The sequence below is a fragment of the Mirounga angustirostris genome, unplaced genomic scaffold (assembly GCF_029215605.1).
Source record: "Mirounga angustirostris isolate CCGP_5_RB_7025 unplaced genomic scaffold, mMirAng1.0.hap1 SCAF_10, whole genome shotgun sequence".
In the NCBI taxonomy this organism is placed as follows: domain Eukaryota; kingdom Metazoa; phylum Chordata; class Mammalia; order Carnivora; family Phocidae; genus Mirounga; species Mirounga angustirostris.
Window position 1 is genome coordinate 132,202,352 of NW_026991718.1, and position 17,169 is coordinate 132,219,520.

Genomic DNA, 17,169 nt, shown 5'->3' on the forward strand with positions numbered 1-17,169 from the left:
CTGTGCGGCTCCCCCAGGAAAGCAGGGGGCAGCGTTGAGGGAACACCAAATCAACACTCATTAGCACAGAGGGTGCCTCTGAGGACGCAGGTCTGCAGCGGCAGGCCCCATCGGCTCCCCCATGCTCAGCCCATGCCATGCACGCACAGAGGGCTGAAGGACCCAGCAGATGATGGATAATCTTGATTATCTAGCTTTGCAGGTAACGCCCAGAAAGGATGAAGATTATGTTTTTCCCCAACCTGGAAGATGGATGGTTTCGCATCAGAAGTCAAGTTGCTCTGCTGAGAATAAGTAGAAGCGCTACCTCTTATGCCCCCAGGCAGACTGAGATCCCTAGCCAGGCGCCTTTTTTATTTTAGTAGAAACTGCCAAGAGATGAGACTATTCACAAACACTAGGACTGCCTGCGAGTGTTCTCCCAATATTCTCTCCTGAATTCGATATCTTTTAAATTCTTGTTAATCTAACTGGAAAAATGGTTTTGGAGTCCCGTTTGGATTTGTATTTCCCTGACTCCCCAGAAGGCTGGACATCTTTTCGTATGTTTACTATCTGTTTGTATTTGCTCTTCAGTGGATTTCTGTTCATATCTTTTGCCCAATATTCTAAGAGGTAATTTCATCTTTTTCTTATTAATCTGAAAGTCTTCTTTATCTATAAGAGATGGCAACCATTCATTGGCTATGGAGAATATTTTCTTCCTGTCTCTTGACGTTGTTTATGGTGCTTTTTTCCATACTCTACATTTTGGATTGCCTATCTTGTTAAGAAAATCTCTCCGTTCCACAGTTTTATAAATATTTAAAATGTTCTTCTATTTCCTTATGTGTATTTCTTCTATCTCATACACACACACACACACAAAGTTAGACAATAGTTAGATGGATCATTAATCCATCTGGAATGTGTGTGTGTGTGCGTGCATGTGTGTGTGTGTGTGTGTGTAGGGCCAAAAGGACTCCGTGCTTCCAGAGTTCAAAGATCCTCATGTGCAGCACCAAATGTGATATGAAGCAGGTACTGAAGTCTATTGCTAAATTCTGCCTTCTACATTTTCTAGCTCGAAAGGCATCTCGATCCTCCCTGCTACTTAAGAAGGAAGGAGAGGGGCTTCCTGCCCATTGCCTCTCCCACAGTTCCATGGCCAGCCACTCTCAAATCTCTGCCACCCTTCTGCCTGAACATCTCTGCTCCTGTCCTCCCCTGGCCCCATGCCGCCACCTCTTCATCCTGGTTCCAGGCTACCATCATCTATCTGAGACCTCTGAAGCCCTGGCCTCCCTGGTTCCTTGCCCCTCCCCTTCCAATCCATTCTCCACCCTGCAAGGGGGAGTCTTTTTAAAGGGCAGCCCCCTCTCAGCCCCCACTGCCTAAAGCCCTTTCTTCTTCCACAGCCCCCACTGCCTTCAGGAGACGGTCCAAACTCCCACGTACGGTGGATCCAGACACTCCCGACTTTTGTTTAAAAAAAAACCAAAAACCTTTGCAGCCTTATTTCTCAAATTGTGTCTCCCAGCTCCACACTCTGGCCAAACTACTTTCAGTTCCTCAAAAACACCAAGCTTCCTTATAAAATACATAAATCACAGGGATAAAAAATACAGCATAGGGAAGGAATATGGTCAATAATACTGTAATAACATCGTCTGGTGAAAGAGGGTAACTACAGATATCAGGCCAAGTGCTGCATAACATATAGAATTGTTGGGTCCCTATGTCATACACCTGAAACTAATATAACACTGTGTGTCAACTGTACTTGAGCTAAAAGAAAAAAACACCACCAACCTTCCTTTTCAATAGATCTCAGTCCTGGCTATGCCCCAGCTCACCTGTCGAAAACTGAACACACATTTGTCCAGGTCCTACCCCTGTGATCCTGATTCAGGAGGTCAGGTGGGTCCCTGTACCCACATTCTGTGACGATCCCCACGGCCACTGCTCTTTTGTCTCCAGGTCTGGGGTATGTGACTCCCTCTGCCTGGGACCCTCCGCGCTTACCTCCTTCATGCGACCCCAGCCCCACGCCACCGCTGGATATCACCTCTTCTTCCTCCAAGTCAAGGTTTAGATGCTCTTTCCTCCAGCCGTGTCTCTATCACCTTGACCATCCAGGTTAGGGCCCCCCCAGTGCTCCCCCAGCCCCCTGGGCTTCATCATCATGCACTCATCACAATGAAATATAACGTCCTGACTTCTCACCTCCCACCTCGGACACGGAGTCCAGGGGAAACCGGGACAGTGTGTCAGTTTGGTTCACCGTTATATTCCCTGCACCCAGCAGAGACCTGACACAGAGCAGGTGCTCCATAAATGATGGCTATTTAAAAAAAAAAACAAAACTGAATGAACGAATTGGATGAATGGATACCTGTGGCAGTTTCCATGACCAGTAAGAACTGCTCCGCCAAGGCAGCACGCAGATGAGCGGTCTGGCCTGCAGAGGGCACCAGCCTGCCTCTTGAGCTCCCTGCCCGCGCGGGCGCTGCCGCCGTCAGTCGGGGAGGCGCCCGATCGCTGCTCCCTGCTCCGCGGTCCTTTCCCTGCGCTGAAGATGAAGTAGGAGTCTGCCTGCAGCCCGTGTGTGAAGGCTGAGTGCTCCCCCCTCACTTCCAGCAGCAGGTACCACATGCCCGGTCCTGCTATGAAAACAGCTGAAACTCCAGGCACCAGTGGCAGCTTTTCCATTCCCAGGCGGGGGTGTGAGAAGGGGTAAGAAGGAGGGAGAAGGACGACGACGCAGAGGAGTACCCGTCCCGGAAAAGCAGAGGAAAGTTCTCTTGTCCGTCTCCAAGCTGACTTTCTCTCCCTCTCCCTCAGCCTGGACTGGACGGGCATCCACCGCAAGCACCTGGAGGGGGATTCCTTGCCTCCAGCAGCAGCAGGTTCTGGACGCTGCCAGAGCCCCAGCTCCCACCCCCCCTCCCTTAGCAATGAACGCTTCGTGCTGCCTGGCTGCTCAGCCAACACTGCCCAACAGCTCAGAGCAGCTCGCGGCGCCCTCCTTCAGCAACCAGAGCAGCGGCGGCTTCTGCGAGCAGGTCTTCATCAAGCCCCAAGTCTTCCTGGCGCTGGGCATCGTCAGCCTGCTGGAGAACATCCTGGTCATCCTGGCTGTGGTCAGGAACGGCAACCTGCACTCCCCCATGTACTTCTTCCTCTGCAGCCTGGCGGTGGCCGACATGCTGGTGAGCGTGTCCAACGCCCTGGAGACCATCATGATCGCCGTCGTCAACAGCAACTACCTGACCTTCGAGGACCAGTTCATCCAGCACATGGACAACGTCTTCGACTCCATGATCTGCATCTCCCTGGTGGCCTCCATCTGCAACCTGCTGGCCATCGCCGTGGACAGGTACGTCACCATCTTCTACGCGCTGCGCTACCACAGCATCATGACGGTGCGGAAGGCGCTCGCCTGGATCGCGGCCATCTGGGCGTGCTGCGGTGTCTGTGGCGTGGTCTTCATCGTCTACTCCGAGAGCAAGATGGTCATCGTGTGCCTCATCACCATGTTCTTCGCCATGCTGCTCCTCATGGGCACCCTCTACGTGCACATGTTCCTCTTCGCCCGGCTGCACGTCCAGCGCATCGCGGCGCTGCCACCTGCCGGGGGGGTGGCCCCACAGCAGCACTCGTGCCTGAAGGGGGCTGTCACCATCACCATCCTGCTGGGGGTCTTCATCTTCTGCTGGGCCCCCTTCTTCCTCCACCTCATCCTCATCATAACCTGCCCCACCAACCCCTACTGCGTCTGTTACACCGCCCACTTCAACACCTACCTGGTCCTCATCATGTGCAACTCCATCATCGACCCGCTCATCTACGCCTTCCGGAGCCTGGAGCTACGTAACACCTTCAGGGAGATCCTCTGCAGCTGTGACAGCCTGAACCTCGGGTAGGGCGCCGCGGCCACTGAAGTGGGCGACGGCTCCGTCGCTGGTGAGCCCCCAACCAGCCAAGGTGTTCGGAAAAAAGAAGAGGGGGTAGATAAATCCTTGGAAGACTTAAAATATGTCAACAGCCATGATTGTACATGTCTTTTGTCTTTGTGCTTGCAAAGCTTTTCAAAGGGGAAAATGGTACATAACAGGCTTTCTCGAAGGATTCCAAAGTGGGTAAGTCACTGATTTCCCAAAGAGGCCCTGGCGGGACTCAGTGAGGGCCCCTCTGGGTGCTGCCTGTATTCATTTCCATGCACCTGGGGTCTGCAATGCCCACCTGCTCCCTCCAGCGTCCTCCCCGTGTCTCCCTGCCGCAAGTCAGACCAGACGGAAGGACTCTCGTTGACTGTAACAGGGATTCGAATGTCTCCCCAGCAAACCTGTCACAGTTCTGGCTGTCAGCTGCTCAGATGGTCTTGTCCTCATTTCGTAAGAGACTGAGTTTCTATTCTATAACTCGATTTACTGTAAAACAATTGCCTAAAAAATACTGAGCTCTGTGTGGAAGAAGCAACGCTATGTATGGCCCTCTCCTCAACCCCCATACCAGCCTCCCCCCGAAAATGAGCATGGGGATGTAACCTATTTCTATTTCGGCTGCTATAGTGCTGTTGTCGGGTTCTTATGCATTAAACCTAAGGCAGCTTTCAAAATTCCAATGAAAGGCAGATACAGGGCTTTGGAAAATCAGCACATACCTGTGTACAAAGTATTTTGATACCTTGCTGTTTAAAGGTATAAATTTCCCTCTTTAAAAAAAAAAAAAAAGGCTTTTTTCTGATTATTCCTTTTCTGTCATTAAAGCAAGAGAGGAAATCATGGATGGGAGGGCACGTGCCTCAAGAAATGGCTTTACTATAGTTTCAGAGAGTTTCAGAAACTGTGAAAATGCCTGTGTTTTTCTCAGAAGCTCTGTTTTTGCTCACAGTAGCCGTGTCTCTATCACCTGATCTCCTGAGTTATCTGTGAAAGAGAAATTTCTTGGTTCACTGCTCCTTTTTTCTGGCATGGTGTAAAAGTTGGGGTGACCCAGCTCTCAATGCCTGTAGCTTATTAAAGAAAGCATTTCATCCCCATGAGCATAGGGTGAGCTGTGCTGACTAGGACTGTCTCTGCATGCTACACGCACCCATCAGACCCTCTCCTGCCCTGGAGAACTTCATGCTGTGCTTTCTGGCTGGCCTCACGCTGCCCCCGACACACACCCCCCCAATGAATTCTTATAATATGCTGTGTCTTTGGTGTACAATTGTGTGTTTTTTCTTGTGCTGGAATATACTGTGGGTTTTTGGTACTTGAAGACATCCTGCCAACAGAAGCAATATCACTTGTCTCTTGCTTTGGTTGTGATGTTTGGAAACAATAAAAGGCTTTTGTGGCTGCTAAACGTGTGACACGTTAAAATATGCCACCCGGGGGCGCCTGGGTGGCTCAGTTGGTTAAGCGACTGCCTTCAGCTCAGGTCATGATCCTGGAGTCCCTGGATCGAGTCCCGCATCCGGCTCCCTGCTCAGCAGGGAGTCTGCTTCGTCCTCTGACCCTATCCCCTCTCATGTGTTCTCTCTCTCTCATTCTCTCTCTCTCAAATAAATAAATAAAATCTTTAAAAAAAAAAAAAAATATGCCACCCGGAAGCATCCTGGTGACTTCTGCACATGGCCCCCACACCTTACACTGTGATTCTGAGTATTTGGTAAATGGCATAAACACTGCCATTGACCACAGTGCTCAGCTTTTCTAGGGCAATGCCCTTCAGCCAAACTACAAAATTCTCCCATTTAGTTTCCAAAAATACCAGGCCATAGTTCCTGGGCCACTGTCACTCTCCATTATTCTAATTGAGATGCCAAATAATAGGTCATGCCCATGGCTACTCAGCCAGCAAATGGGGAAAATGGGGAATTGGAATCTTTGAAAATGTATTAACAGCTGTAAAAATTATGATGTCCCTTTTCTATGTAATCAAGATAAAAATAACTTACTTTTCACTCTCTGATATCAGCTTTCACATTACTTCACTTGCCTCTCAACAAACTTCTAAAATAGGTGAGTCATGTCCCAGATGAAGACCTGGGCAGGAGAGGTAACGTGGCCGTCCAACCACACCCCGCTGGTTAAAGTCACAGTGTATTTTGTGTCCTGGTGATGATGTCTTTTTGCCCCAACACGATGCTGGCAACAGGTTTCCATATTCAGACCCGACTCGGCTCTCCTCCCTGTACGCATTTTAGCTTACAGTGGCACTTCCAGATGTAAATGCCCACAAGAATCACCTGGGATCTTGTTCCAGTGCAAATTCGAATCAGCAGGTCTGGGGTGGAGCCTAAGATTCTGCATTTCTGACTCTGACAAGCGCCCAGGGGATGCAACTGCTGGTCTGGGGACCACCTTTCACAAAGCAAGGGCACAGAGGACTTTCAAAGGAGCATAACGGAAACCCAAAAGTATTCATCTGCCTAGAGTGCTGACCCCGTGCCAAGAACCATGCTAAGTACGTATAGACATTTGCTTCTCTGACCCTTGCAATCACATCACGAGGTAGATACTATGATCACCCTTATTTTGCAGATGAGACACCTGAAACTCAGAGATCAAGGAGCTTGTCTATGAAAATTCAGCTAGCAAGGAGAGAAGCGGAGGTCCAAACAGGCTGCCCAACCCGCATCCCCAAGTCCAACACCAATGCCCTAGCGCCTCTCATGGAAACAGTATAGATGGTTGAGCCATGACCCAATGACATCAGAGGCAATGTGCTGCCATGGAGGGAGACTAATACATATTTCTACAACTCTCAAGTCCAGAATTTCATAATGGAGTTTCCACAGAGATGTCATAAAAACCAAGAGCCAATTAATCATTTTATTTGCTCTCCTTTTCCAAAGCCTATGGGTAGCCCTGGGGAGTACACCTCTTACTGGGGGTTGAACATTAGGCTGACAGGGCCACTTCATGTGGGAACCCACTGAACATCTTCAGCAGCAGAAGTTAGGTTTGAAAATGCTTAATCTGGGTAAATAAAAGCTCATCATGATTTTAACTCACATGTTAAGCTACATTCACCTTTCACTCCCATCCCCAAGGCAAGATCACTGCAGTGGTTGACTCCCTGGGTCTCTAGAAATGGTTGCCTGTTGTCCTTAAGTTGAACTTTTGTGCTTAATTCCTATAGGGCTGGGGGCTACAACATACTCAAGCCTCCTCGGCTGAAAACCTTCACCACCCTCACCTCCACCAAAACCCATTCTCCACACAGCAGCCAGTGCAATCCTTTAAAAATACAAATCAGGGGGCACACCTGGGTGGCTCAGTCGGTTAAGCAGCTGCCTTCGGCTCGGGTCGTGATCCCAGGGTCCTGGGATCGAGCCCCACGTCGGGCTCCCTGCTCAGCAAGAGCCTGCTTCATCCTCTGCCTGCTTGTGCTCTCTCTCTGTCTCTCTGTCAAATAAATAAATAAAGTCTTAAAAAAAAAATACAAATCAGATCATATTGCACTCCTACTCAAAACTCTTCATTGGCTTCAAATAAAATTCCACTTCCTTACCTGGCCCTAGAAAGCCTTAAAGATCTGATCTCCTCTGGTAAATCCCCAACACCCTCCTGCCCACACTTAACCACCCCCACTGGACTCAAACTCACCATACTCATTCCTGCCCCAGGACCTTTGCACTTGCTATATCCTCTGCCTCAAGCTTCTTCCCCCCATATCTTCCCATGCTTGGCACCTTTTTATCATTCAGGCTTCAGCTCAGTCCTCTGAGATGCCTTCCCTGACTACTCTTTCTCAAGAAGACCCCATGTATTCACATGGACTATTATTTTATCACAGATCTTGTTGCTATTTTATATTTTCTTATTAGTTTATTCATTTAATTATCATCAATCTCTCCCACTAGAAAGCAGTGCCCAGCATCTAAAACTGGTCAATAAAGAATATGTATTAAATGAGTAGGTGATTTCATTAATACACTTAAATATGAGTTCAAGTCTAACCAAAGAGAATATAATATGCCAGCGATCCTCAGATTTGGTGAATGTCAGGAGCAAACATGGAGTCTGAGAAAAACAGCCCCACCTCTGAAAATTACAATCCAGCAGGTCAGAGGTAATGCCAGGCATCTGAAATCTTCAAAATCCACAGGCAATTATGATGCACAGCAAACTATGAGGACTACCTAAACCAACAAGCACTGCTCATTTCTGAAGAATAACAAAAACCAGCACCTGGGGGCTTAAGTTTCTTTCCCACCATTCCCTGTCAAGGTGTCAAGCACCTGCAATTAATGTCGGGCCCTCCAAGAACCAACAACGTAAATCTAGAAACTGGGAGCACCAGATGACAAAATGCAGAACAAAAGGAAAACTTGCAATTGAAGAACTCAACCTTTCTCATCTAAGAACACCTATGTGGGAGCCAAATCAATAGAAATAATAATTAGACACTATAGGGTGTTAGTATGTGCCTGTCACTGTGCTAATAAGCGTTCTGATACATTAAGTCGCTGAATTCTTACCAAAAGCCCATGACCTAAGCACTACTACCGTTGTAGCCTACAGAAAAGGAAGCTGGATCGTGGAGGGGGTGAAATCGTCTTGACCCAGGCTTCCAAGAGGGTGAGAGACAGAGCTGGACCCCGTAGCCACCGTCAGGATCCGCACCCCACGTGTGAGCCCCAGCGCCACGCACCCCCAGCTGTGTGTGTTCCACACTGATCACTAACCAGCGTGTCATCAAGCAGGACTGGGTGCAGATTCTACCTCCCTTCTACGCCGGGAGGAGAATAATTCATGAATGCTGGTCTTCACCAAGGGCACAGTTGTGTCACTGATGCTCAGTGAGTCCCAAGTGGTGTCCCATGACTCAAATCCGTTCACTCAGAAAAATCTAAGCCCCCAGCACTTGGCTACGCTGGGTAAAAGTCATTAATAACAACAATAACTAATGTTTAGAGAGTGTTTCATTATATGCCAGATACTGTCCTGGGCACTTGACATATGATCTCGCTGAACCTTCACAACTATCTTCTAAGACCGTGGTTCTCAACCTGGCACCATGTTGACCCCAGGGTCCATCTGGCAATGTCTGCAAATACTCTTGCGGGTCACATCTAGGGTGGGGGTGGTCCTGGCATCTAACAAGTAGCAGCGAGAGCTGCTGCTAAACGCCCTACGATGCACAGGACAGGCCCCCACAACCAAGAATTATCTGCCTCAATGCCAACGGCACTGAGCTTCAGAAGCCTTGTTGTAAAGTAAATAACCTCCATCCTCACCATCTCACAGATGAGCAAAATGAGCTTGTCCAAGATCACGCTGCTTCCAGAAAGCCCTAGCCCAGAGCCCAGGCTCTAGACTCAGCCCATCATTAATTCAGCACATGGAGGGGGCCTCCTCTGTGCTAGCCCCTCCCAGGTGGGCAGGTGGATGGGGCTCTGCCCTGCCGGAACGCCAGCTTATCAGGGAGATGACAGGTACAATGACAGGAACAGGGAGGAAGGGCGGCTGAGGGCTGCAGAAGCACAGAGCGGCCCCTCCCCTAGCCAGGGACACCCTCAGGGGGAGCCTTGAGGAGGAGGAAATGGAAAGGGAGGCGAATGAGAAACAAGTGGAGGAAACCAGAAGCAGCACATGCCAGAAACTAAAGAAATCTCAATGACCCTGGAGGCCCAGGGCCATGCCTGCTACCACGAAACTCCTGGCTTCACTGCCCAGGTAGCTCTAGAAAAGGCACCTAAGAGCCTCTAGGGAGTCCTGTAATCATCTTTCCCTGGGGACTACTTATAGCTCCTCAGAACCTTCTGGTCCCCAAAAGGGATTAGACCCGGTGTCAGAAATGTCAGCTTACCTAAGCTAAGCCCCTTTGCATCTCTCCCAGGTGAGCCTCCCATGTGTTTCTTGCTGAGCAGAGAGAGGATTTGGGAAGCTCTCCCCCTCCGCACCCTGACCGGCCGCAGAGCCCACGTGGTTAGTGAGAGCTCCGCACAGGCAGCCTGGCTGGGGTGGCAACCCCGGTGGAAAATGCCGAGTCCTGCAGGGTTACAGCATGAGCTGAGTCCCCAGTCCTGCCATGGTGTGAAGGCGGGTCAGGGAGGTGCAGATAAAAACCAACACTCAAGGACACCCAAGGCTGGGCTATCGTAGCAGAGAGGAAAAAGAGGCTTCGGGGCAATGACACCAGGCCTAGGTGTGAATCCTCAGGCCCATTTTTTACCTCTGTGAGCTCCGTCGCTCACCTGTAAAAGGGAGGTTCGACCCACTTACCTGGCGGCATTTAGTTGTGACAAATGAATGCAATGTCACAAGGTCCAAAAAATAATCAACATATGAATTTCACAGTCCCTTTCCCTCCACTGGCTTGCCCCTAGAAATTTCTGCAAGCTGCCTGCCCCTCCTCCCCCGGGTACCTGCAAATGGCTGTCACTAGGGAGGGGGAGGAAGGGCAGAGGAAGGGGTGAGGTGGAAGTCAGCCCAATGTTTCCCATTTCCCAAAGTACAGAGTAAGTTCCACAAGGGTATGCAAGATGGTCTGCAATGGCCCACATATCAACACTTGCCAACTGTTTCTATTGTAATAGAAAACTCTCCCAAGTAAACCACAGTTTGAGTATTTGGATTTATATTTGTACTGTAAGTATGTCCAAATGCATATTACATTGTTTACGAAACTCGTAATCTCTTACGTAGTGTTGCTCAGGATGGGACTCAGGTAGTGTTTACAAATAAAGACGTGAGTTGGCTATGATGAAACTATTCAGTAAATGGGTCACGGACACAACACCATCATCAGGGACACACACGGACGAGTGAAGTTTGAGAAAACCTAGCCCAAAGGTTTTCATTGTAAAAAGAAAAGGATTGGAGGAGAGGAAAAAACGGTCAGGAAAAGGGGCAAGAGGGGAGAAGCTGCCATCCATCCATGTGAGTTTAGAGAAGGGCAAAGGTAGAGTCGGGATTCGCAGAGGCTTCTGGTGCGGTTTTCTCTGGTCCCTAGGCATTCTCTCTGGATACCACGGCGACTGGCACTGAATTCCACCCGGGTTTTTCAACCTTGGCACCACGGACCTCGGAGCCAGGTGATTCTGGCCTCTCATTCAAGAGGACACCCACAGCATGGTGAGGACTGCATGTCCCCTTCTCACACTACTTGCTCAAGTCCTCAAGGATGGGCTGAGTGGCCCCCCGTCCACCTCCCAGAGAACTTACCACGTTGTGTAACTGTTCTGTGAACTTCTCTCTCTTTTCTGCCAGTGAGCCAAACTGAAGTTAGCAAGGTGGAAAGGGTGCGAGGAGACTCAGCAAATGGAAGCATGGGCCTCTGACATGGGAATTGGCAATTAGCTGCACAGACATAGAAGAAAACCCTCATTCCCAGAATTCCCATGTGATCTTTTTTTATCCGATCTCTGAGGTCAGACAGACCTGTGTTCCAAGCCTGCATCTTCAACTTGCTGCATAAAGAATGTAAATTCTCATAAACCAAGTAGAAATCTGGCAGCCACTAAACCAGCACTTTATTTTATAATTAAATGGTTTTCTTTGGCAGGAGGGGAGCTCCCTGAGGGGTTGGAAGCTCTTCTGTTTCTCAATCCACTTGTGAAAATTCATTACACTTTATTATTTATGTACTTTTTAAACATACAGGAAAGTTCTTACAAATTCTCTGCTTTGCCAGGTTTTGTGACAGGCCACGCAGGAAGGATGTCTACCCCAGAGCCAACAGTTGGCTGAAGTGGAGAAGCAGAATGGGGTGAGTTGCTCTAGCCAAAGAAATGCATTTCCCATACGAGACCTGCAGAACCAACTCAGTTCTCCAAACACTTTATAGGCCACACATCTGACCTGAGCGATATAGATACACTCATGTTCCTGGCAGTGTTTTCTTTGTTTTTAATTGTGGGGGGAAGGTCCTTCCTTGCACTTACTGTGTTTATGCTCTGACATGTGCTGATTTTGAAGAGGTTGACACATCCCACTCAGCACCAGAGGGAACACAAGAGCAGTGTCACAGATGGTCTTTTGGGGTGAATGCCACAAAAGTGGCTTTGAAGGACTCTGTTTATCAGCAAAGGACAGGCTGTGTGCCCCACCCTGAAAAGACTGGGTGGCCAAATGGAGGAAACTCGGAGCTGAAATTCGGGAGAGCCCGGGACGAGGCACGGTTCTAGGCTCGTGTGACCCTGAGCAAGTCTGCCACCGTCTCTGGGCTTTGGGCACACGCCGGTGTGAGTGGCAGAGCTGGACTTGGTGGGTGGTTTTCAGCCCTTGTCCGTGTCTGTGGCAGTCACAGGTAGCCACTGCTTCAGCACTGTGGCTCACGTGGCACATACCCCACCTCCATATCAGCCACAAGGCGGGTGCCTGGCCCACACCTGACCATCTGTGGATCCTCCACCTCTTGGGCACAGTAACCACATCTGTGGCCCAAGGCAGCCCGGGAGACCCCATACCTGCTCTGGAACCAGTGAGAATCACAGGCCCTCGTGCCCCTGGAACTCTGGGTACCAAGCTGCCAGGGCTGCAGGTGGGAGGGACCAGTCTGTGTGAGGATGAAGCCTGCATCAAAGGAAGCAGGCAGAAGAAAGAGAGAAGACTGCTGCTGTTATTATCTGAGCACCTGCATCCTACTATGCCTGAAGCTAGTCCTAAATCTGGCCTTTCGGTTCCTGAGCTACTGCCATTTATAACAGCAGCATTCTGACAAATACTATCGATTCCTCAGGGACCAAGGGGGGAGAAGTCAGGTGGGGGCTGGGGGGAGAAGGGCAGAAAAGTAAGAACAGATAAGGACTCCAAGCTCCAAGCTCAATGAGACCAGCTCCGGTGTGAGCCGGTGTGCATACTGTGTTTACATGTCAGATCAGATTTGCAAAAACAGCTGAAAACAAAGACAAACCACTAGAGTAGATGATCCAAGGAAACCTCTGGTCTGCCCTCGTATTATACTAAGGGTAAGGGTAAAGCAAGCAGAACTGCAAGGAAACATTTCTAATTAAGGGATGAAAAGGAAGGTAGAAAACTGGACAACCAAGTCAAAGTTTCCAGTATGCTGGGCCAGTCACTTCCTCCTCAGTGATCCCGCCATCTTCAGATGCACCTGTCTCAAGCACTGCTCTTATGCTATCATCACTGGAGAATATGATGTTGTTAACGCAATCCGGGTTTTCTTGGCAGCCAGATTCAGAGGGAAAGACATGCCCATTTCGGGCAGATACTCTGAGAAACGGCAGGGAATTGCATGGATCTCAGGAGTTTGGGAACAGACAGCAAAGAGCAGAGTGTCTGCGGAAGGAACAAGAAGGGTCTGGAAGTCTAGTGGGGACAAAATCTGAAATGCCTGTGGTCACCAGTGCTTGGAGCAATGGATTTACCCTTTGGGGGTGGGGGCAGCAACAAAGTGCTGAGTCCCACCTCAAGGTGGTCCCAGGGCATGGACTTGGGGTGCCCACAGCAGGGAGCAGGAAAGGTTCAAACTTTATTCATGTCTGCCAACTCTTCCCATCCCTCGTCCCCTCTTCCCCTCCCCTAACTGGGAGCACTGTGAGGAGGCGGGCTCCAGCTGACTTCCCCAAGTCCACCCCAGTCCTGGTCCAAAGCAGGTACTCGGAAAACATTTGAGGAGTGAACGAACGGATGTGAGCAAATGGTCCCTCATCTTTAACTCATTCAAACAGAGCAATGTTGTAGCACAGGGCCCAAGGTCATGAACTTTAGAAGCAGGCAAGACCCCCTGAATTCGGCCCAGGGCCCTGCTTCTCACAGCCTCTCACCTGAGACAGTAATTTATTTGTTTCCTCACCAAGAAAAATGGTAACACTCGCACCTAGGTCAAGTGTGGTTGAGACGTTTCAATGAAATAAAACTTGTAAGACTCACTATCGTGGTGCTTGGGGCCCATCAACATCATTCCCACTGCTAATATTATCATTAAAGAAAATTAGTGGGTCATCTTGTTCCATTCTGGGCACACCCCATGGGGCTTCTCAGACAGGAATATGCACCCACAAGTCCCTGGGGATCTTGCTGAGCTGCAGATTCTGATTCACGGCACTGGGGTGGAGCCTGGGGCTCTGCATTTCTAACAAGGGCCAAGCTGACGCCCTTGCTGCTGGTCTCAGAACCACACCTTGGGTGACGAGGCCTCCCACAACTGAGACATCAGAAATGAGGACGAGGCAATTTTCCACAGCTGAAAGTCACAGTTTAAGGTGAATTCTTGACAAAATAATATCACTGATTCCATCCCAGGAGGCCAAAGGAAAATCAAAAGGGATGGTGAGCAAGTGAAATCATCTTGAGTATTTCTTCTTAAGGAGTCATTTCCCAGGCCCCCTTCTAGCACAGGCAGCCTCCCCCCCCAGCCCAGAGCAGCCACTTGTCTGGGATGAAATGAAGCAAGCAGATGAGTCATTGGTGTGGCAGACATGGGCAGGAGTCCCCTGGAAGACAGTCCGCTTTCTGAACACCCACGACGGAGACAACTGCATCCATCAGAAAACTCCAAAGGCAGTAAAAACAGGCCGAGTAGCAAGCAAGGCCATGGAGCCTCCGGGGGACAGAAAGGCGAGTAAGGGTGACACAATACTTCTAGAATTATCGTCACTGGTTCTACATGAACCAGAAACACTCAGAGCCGTGGTTCTCAATTTTGGAGGCACCTGGCAAAACCTCAAAAATTCTGATTCTGGGTCCTAGCTGCCAGAGAATTTAATTGTTAGGGAGTGCAGCCCCATGGCACATCAACCTCCAATGTGATGTTTTGGATATTTGGAATCAGGTCAGGATTGGAATGCCATCAGTGCTGGGGGATGCTCACCCCTCTGCGCCTAGAGTCTCCCATCTATGAGATGAGAATAGAAACTAGATTCAGGATAATGGTGAGCCTCACAGATAAAAAGTGCCAAGACTCTACTCAGTATACGGCAGTCATTCCTGGGCATCTTCTTGCCCGAATAAGACCTCATCTTCTTTAACTTAGATCTTACCTAAAGTCCCGAGCCAATTTACCAGTCATCCACTTCGCAACTGCTTATTTTCCGAAGACGTTAGGCTTCAAATATCCCACTCGGCACATACACTGCCTACTCCCTTCTGAGCCAGCCTGTTCTTCTCCACATCCGCATCTTCTCTTCCACCATCACAAATATTGGTTGAGTGTTTATGGACCAGCTACCATACCTGGGGCTGGGGAAGGAACACTGAACATGATGGCCCTGTCTTCAGGAAGCCTGGTGGCAAGTGGGGAGACTGCCCTGGGACAAGCAAGGTCCAGATTCCCTTTTAAAGCGAAAGTTGGCAGGACAGGAACACACAGCTCCAGGCAGATTGATCTCTTCACTGTGTCTCCATGACACAATCACTCGGCCATTTCGTGCCTTGGTTTTCTCTGTAACATGAATGGCTCTTGTTCTCACCAGCCATCCTTCAGTGGGTAAGCGGGCCAAAAAGGTACTAAGGAACACTCCATCAAGTGGATCCAAAACTGCCCCAGACTTCCCTCCAACAGTCAGATCACTTCCCCAACAAAGGAAGAGAGAAGGAAGCAATGGCAAACAAAGCAAACAAGCCAGGCCAAAGGCAAACAAACTGTTTTGTGCGCTCTAGAGCTCAGCCAGAAACATTTAGTAAGGTCAGAATTTGCTCCACAACACTTAGGAACAGGAGATAGCATATTATTCTCATTTTTAAAAATAAAATTCTGGGGGCACCTGGGTGGCTCAGACGGTTAAGCGTCTGCCTTCGGCTCAGGTCATGATCCCAGGGTCCTGGGATCGAGTCCCGCATCGGGCTCCCTGCTCAGCGGGGAGCCTGCTTCTCCCTCTCCTTCTACTGCTCCCCTTGCTTGTGCTGTCTCACTCTATCAAATAAATAAATAAAATCCTTTAAAAAATAAATAAAATAGGGGCACCTGGGTGGCTCAGATGTTAAGTGTCTGCCTTCGGCTCAGGTCATGATCCTGGAGTCCCGGGATCGAGTCCCGCATCGGGCTCCCTGCTCGGCGGGGAGTCTACTTCTCCTCCCTCTGACCCTCCTCCTTCTCCTGCTCTCTGTCTCTCATTCTCTCTCTCTCAAATAAATAAAATCTTTATAAATTAATTAATTAATTAATTAATTAAAATAAAATAAAATTCTGATGACTTCTATTTATTCCAAACATGAGCAGAGTCAAGACTCTTACAATTGCAAGCAACAAAAATTCATCTCACACTGGCTTAAGAAAAAAAAAAGAGGGAGGAATGAGTTCAGGCCCTGCTACATCTAGACACTGAAATGATGTCATCAGAAATCTCTGTCTTTCGAGACTAATTTCCTCTCCTTTGGCTTCTTTCTTAGGCAGGTTTTTTTTCACACAGTGGGCCCAAAAGCATGAGACTCTATTCTATCAGCTCACTCCTCCAGTAGAAAACAGCTTCTCTTTCCCCATGGTGCCCCTACTCATGTCCCACCACCCAAAAGAGAAGAGAACAAACTTCAGGCCAACTAACTTAAATCAGACACCAATCATCGTATCTGTTGCCGGCCAGTGCCTTCACTCAGGCCTGGATAGACCCCCAGCCGGCCACAGGAACCCCCTGTGAGCGAGCTAGGTACTGCTTCCAAGGTAGGTAGGCACTCCAGGCGCTGTCCATGGTCTCTGGTCTCTCGCTCTGCAGCCCTGCTCCTCCAAGTACTCTCAACTGGCTCCTCTGGGGGCTCCATCTGCATGGCCCGCTTCACAGTTCTTTTGTTTCCCATAAAATATACCTGCTAATCCCTAACTAACTCTTCAGTGCATTCATTTTAAGCTAATGAAATATTGTTTAAAGAGTCTATGCAGGGGGCGCCTGGGTGGCTCAGTCGGTTAAGCGTCTGCCTTCGGCTCGGGTCATGATCCCAGGGTCCTGGGATCGAGCCCCGCATCGGGCTCCCTGCTCCACGGGAAGCCTGCTTCTCCCTCTCCCACTCCCCCTGCTTGTGTTCCCTCTCTCGCTGTGTATCTCTCTGTCAAATAAATAAATAAAATCTAAAAAAAAAAAAAAAAGAGTCTATGCAGAAACACAAACATGATAGAAAAGATACTGAGTAGGGACGCCTGGGTGGCTTAGTCGGTTGAGTGTCCAACTCTTGATTTCCACTCAGTTCATGATCTCAGGCTCATGAGATGGAGCCCCACATTAGGCTCCGTGCTGACTGGGGAGTTGGATGGAGATCCTCTCCCTTTCTCTCGGCCCCTCCCCGCCCCGGCATG

General features: G+C 49.4%; 1 protein-coding gene across 1 annotated transcript; it reads left to right on the forward strand.

Moving 5' to 3' along the window:
- The first annotated feature begins 2,464 nt into the window (after nt 1–2,464).
- On the forward strand, nt 2,465–4,163 carry MC3R (melanocortin 3 receptor). Its single transcript, XM_045883894.2, has one exon. The coding sequence runs from the start codon at nt 2,937–2,939 to the stop codon at nt 3,903–3,905; it is 969 nt and encodes a 322-aa protein (XP_045739850.1). The 5' UTR covers nt 2,465–2,936; the 3' UTR covers nt 3,906–4,163.
- The last annotated feature ends 13,006 nt before the right edge of the window (nt 4,164–17,169 follow it).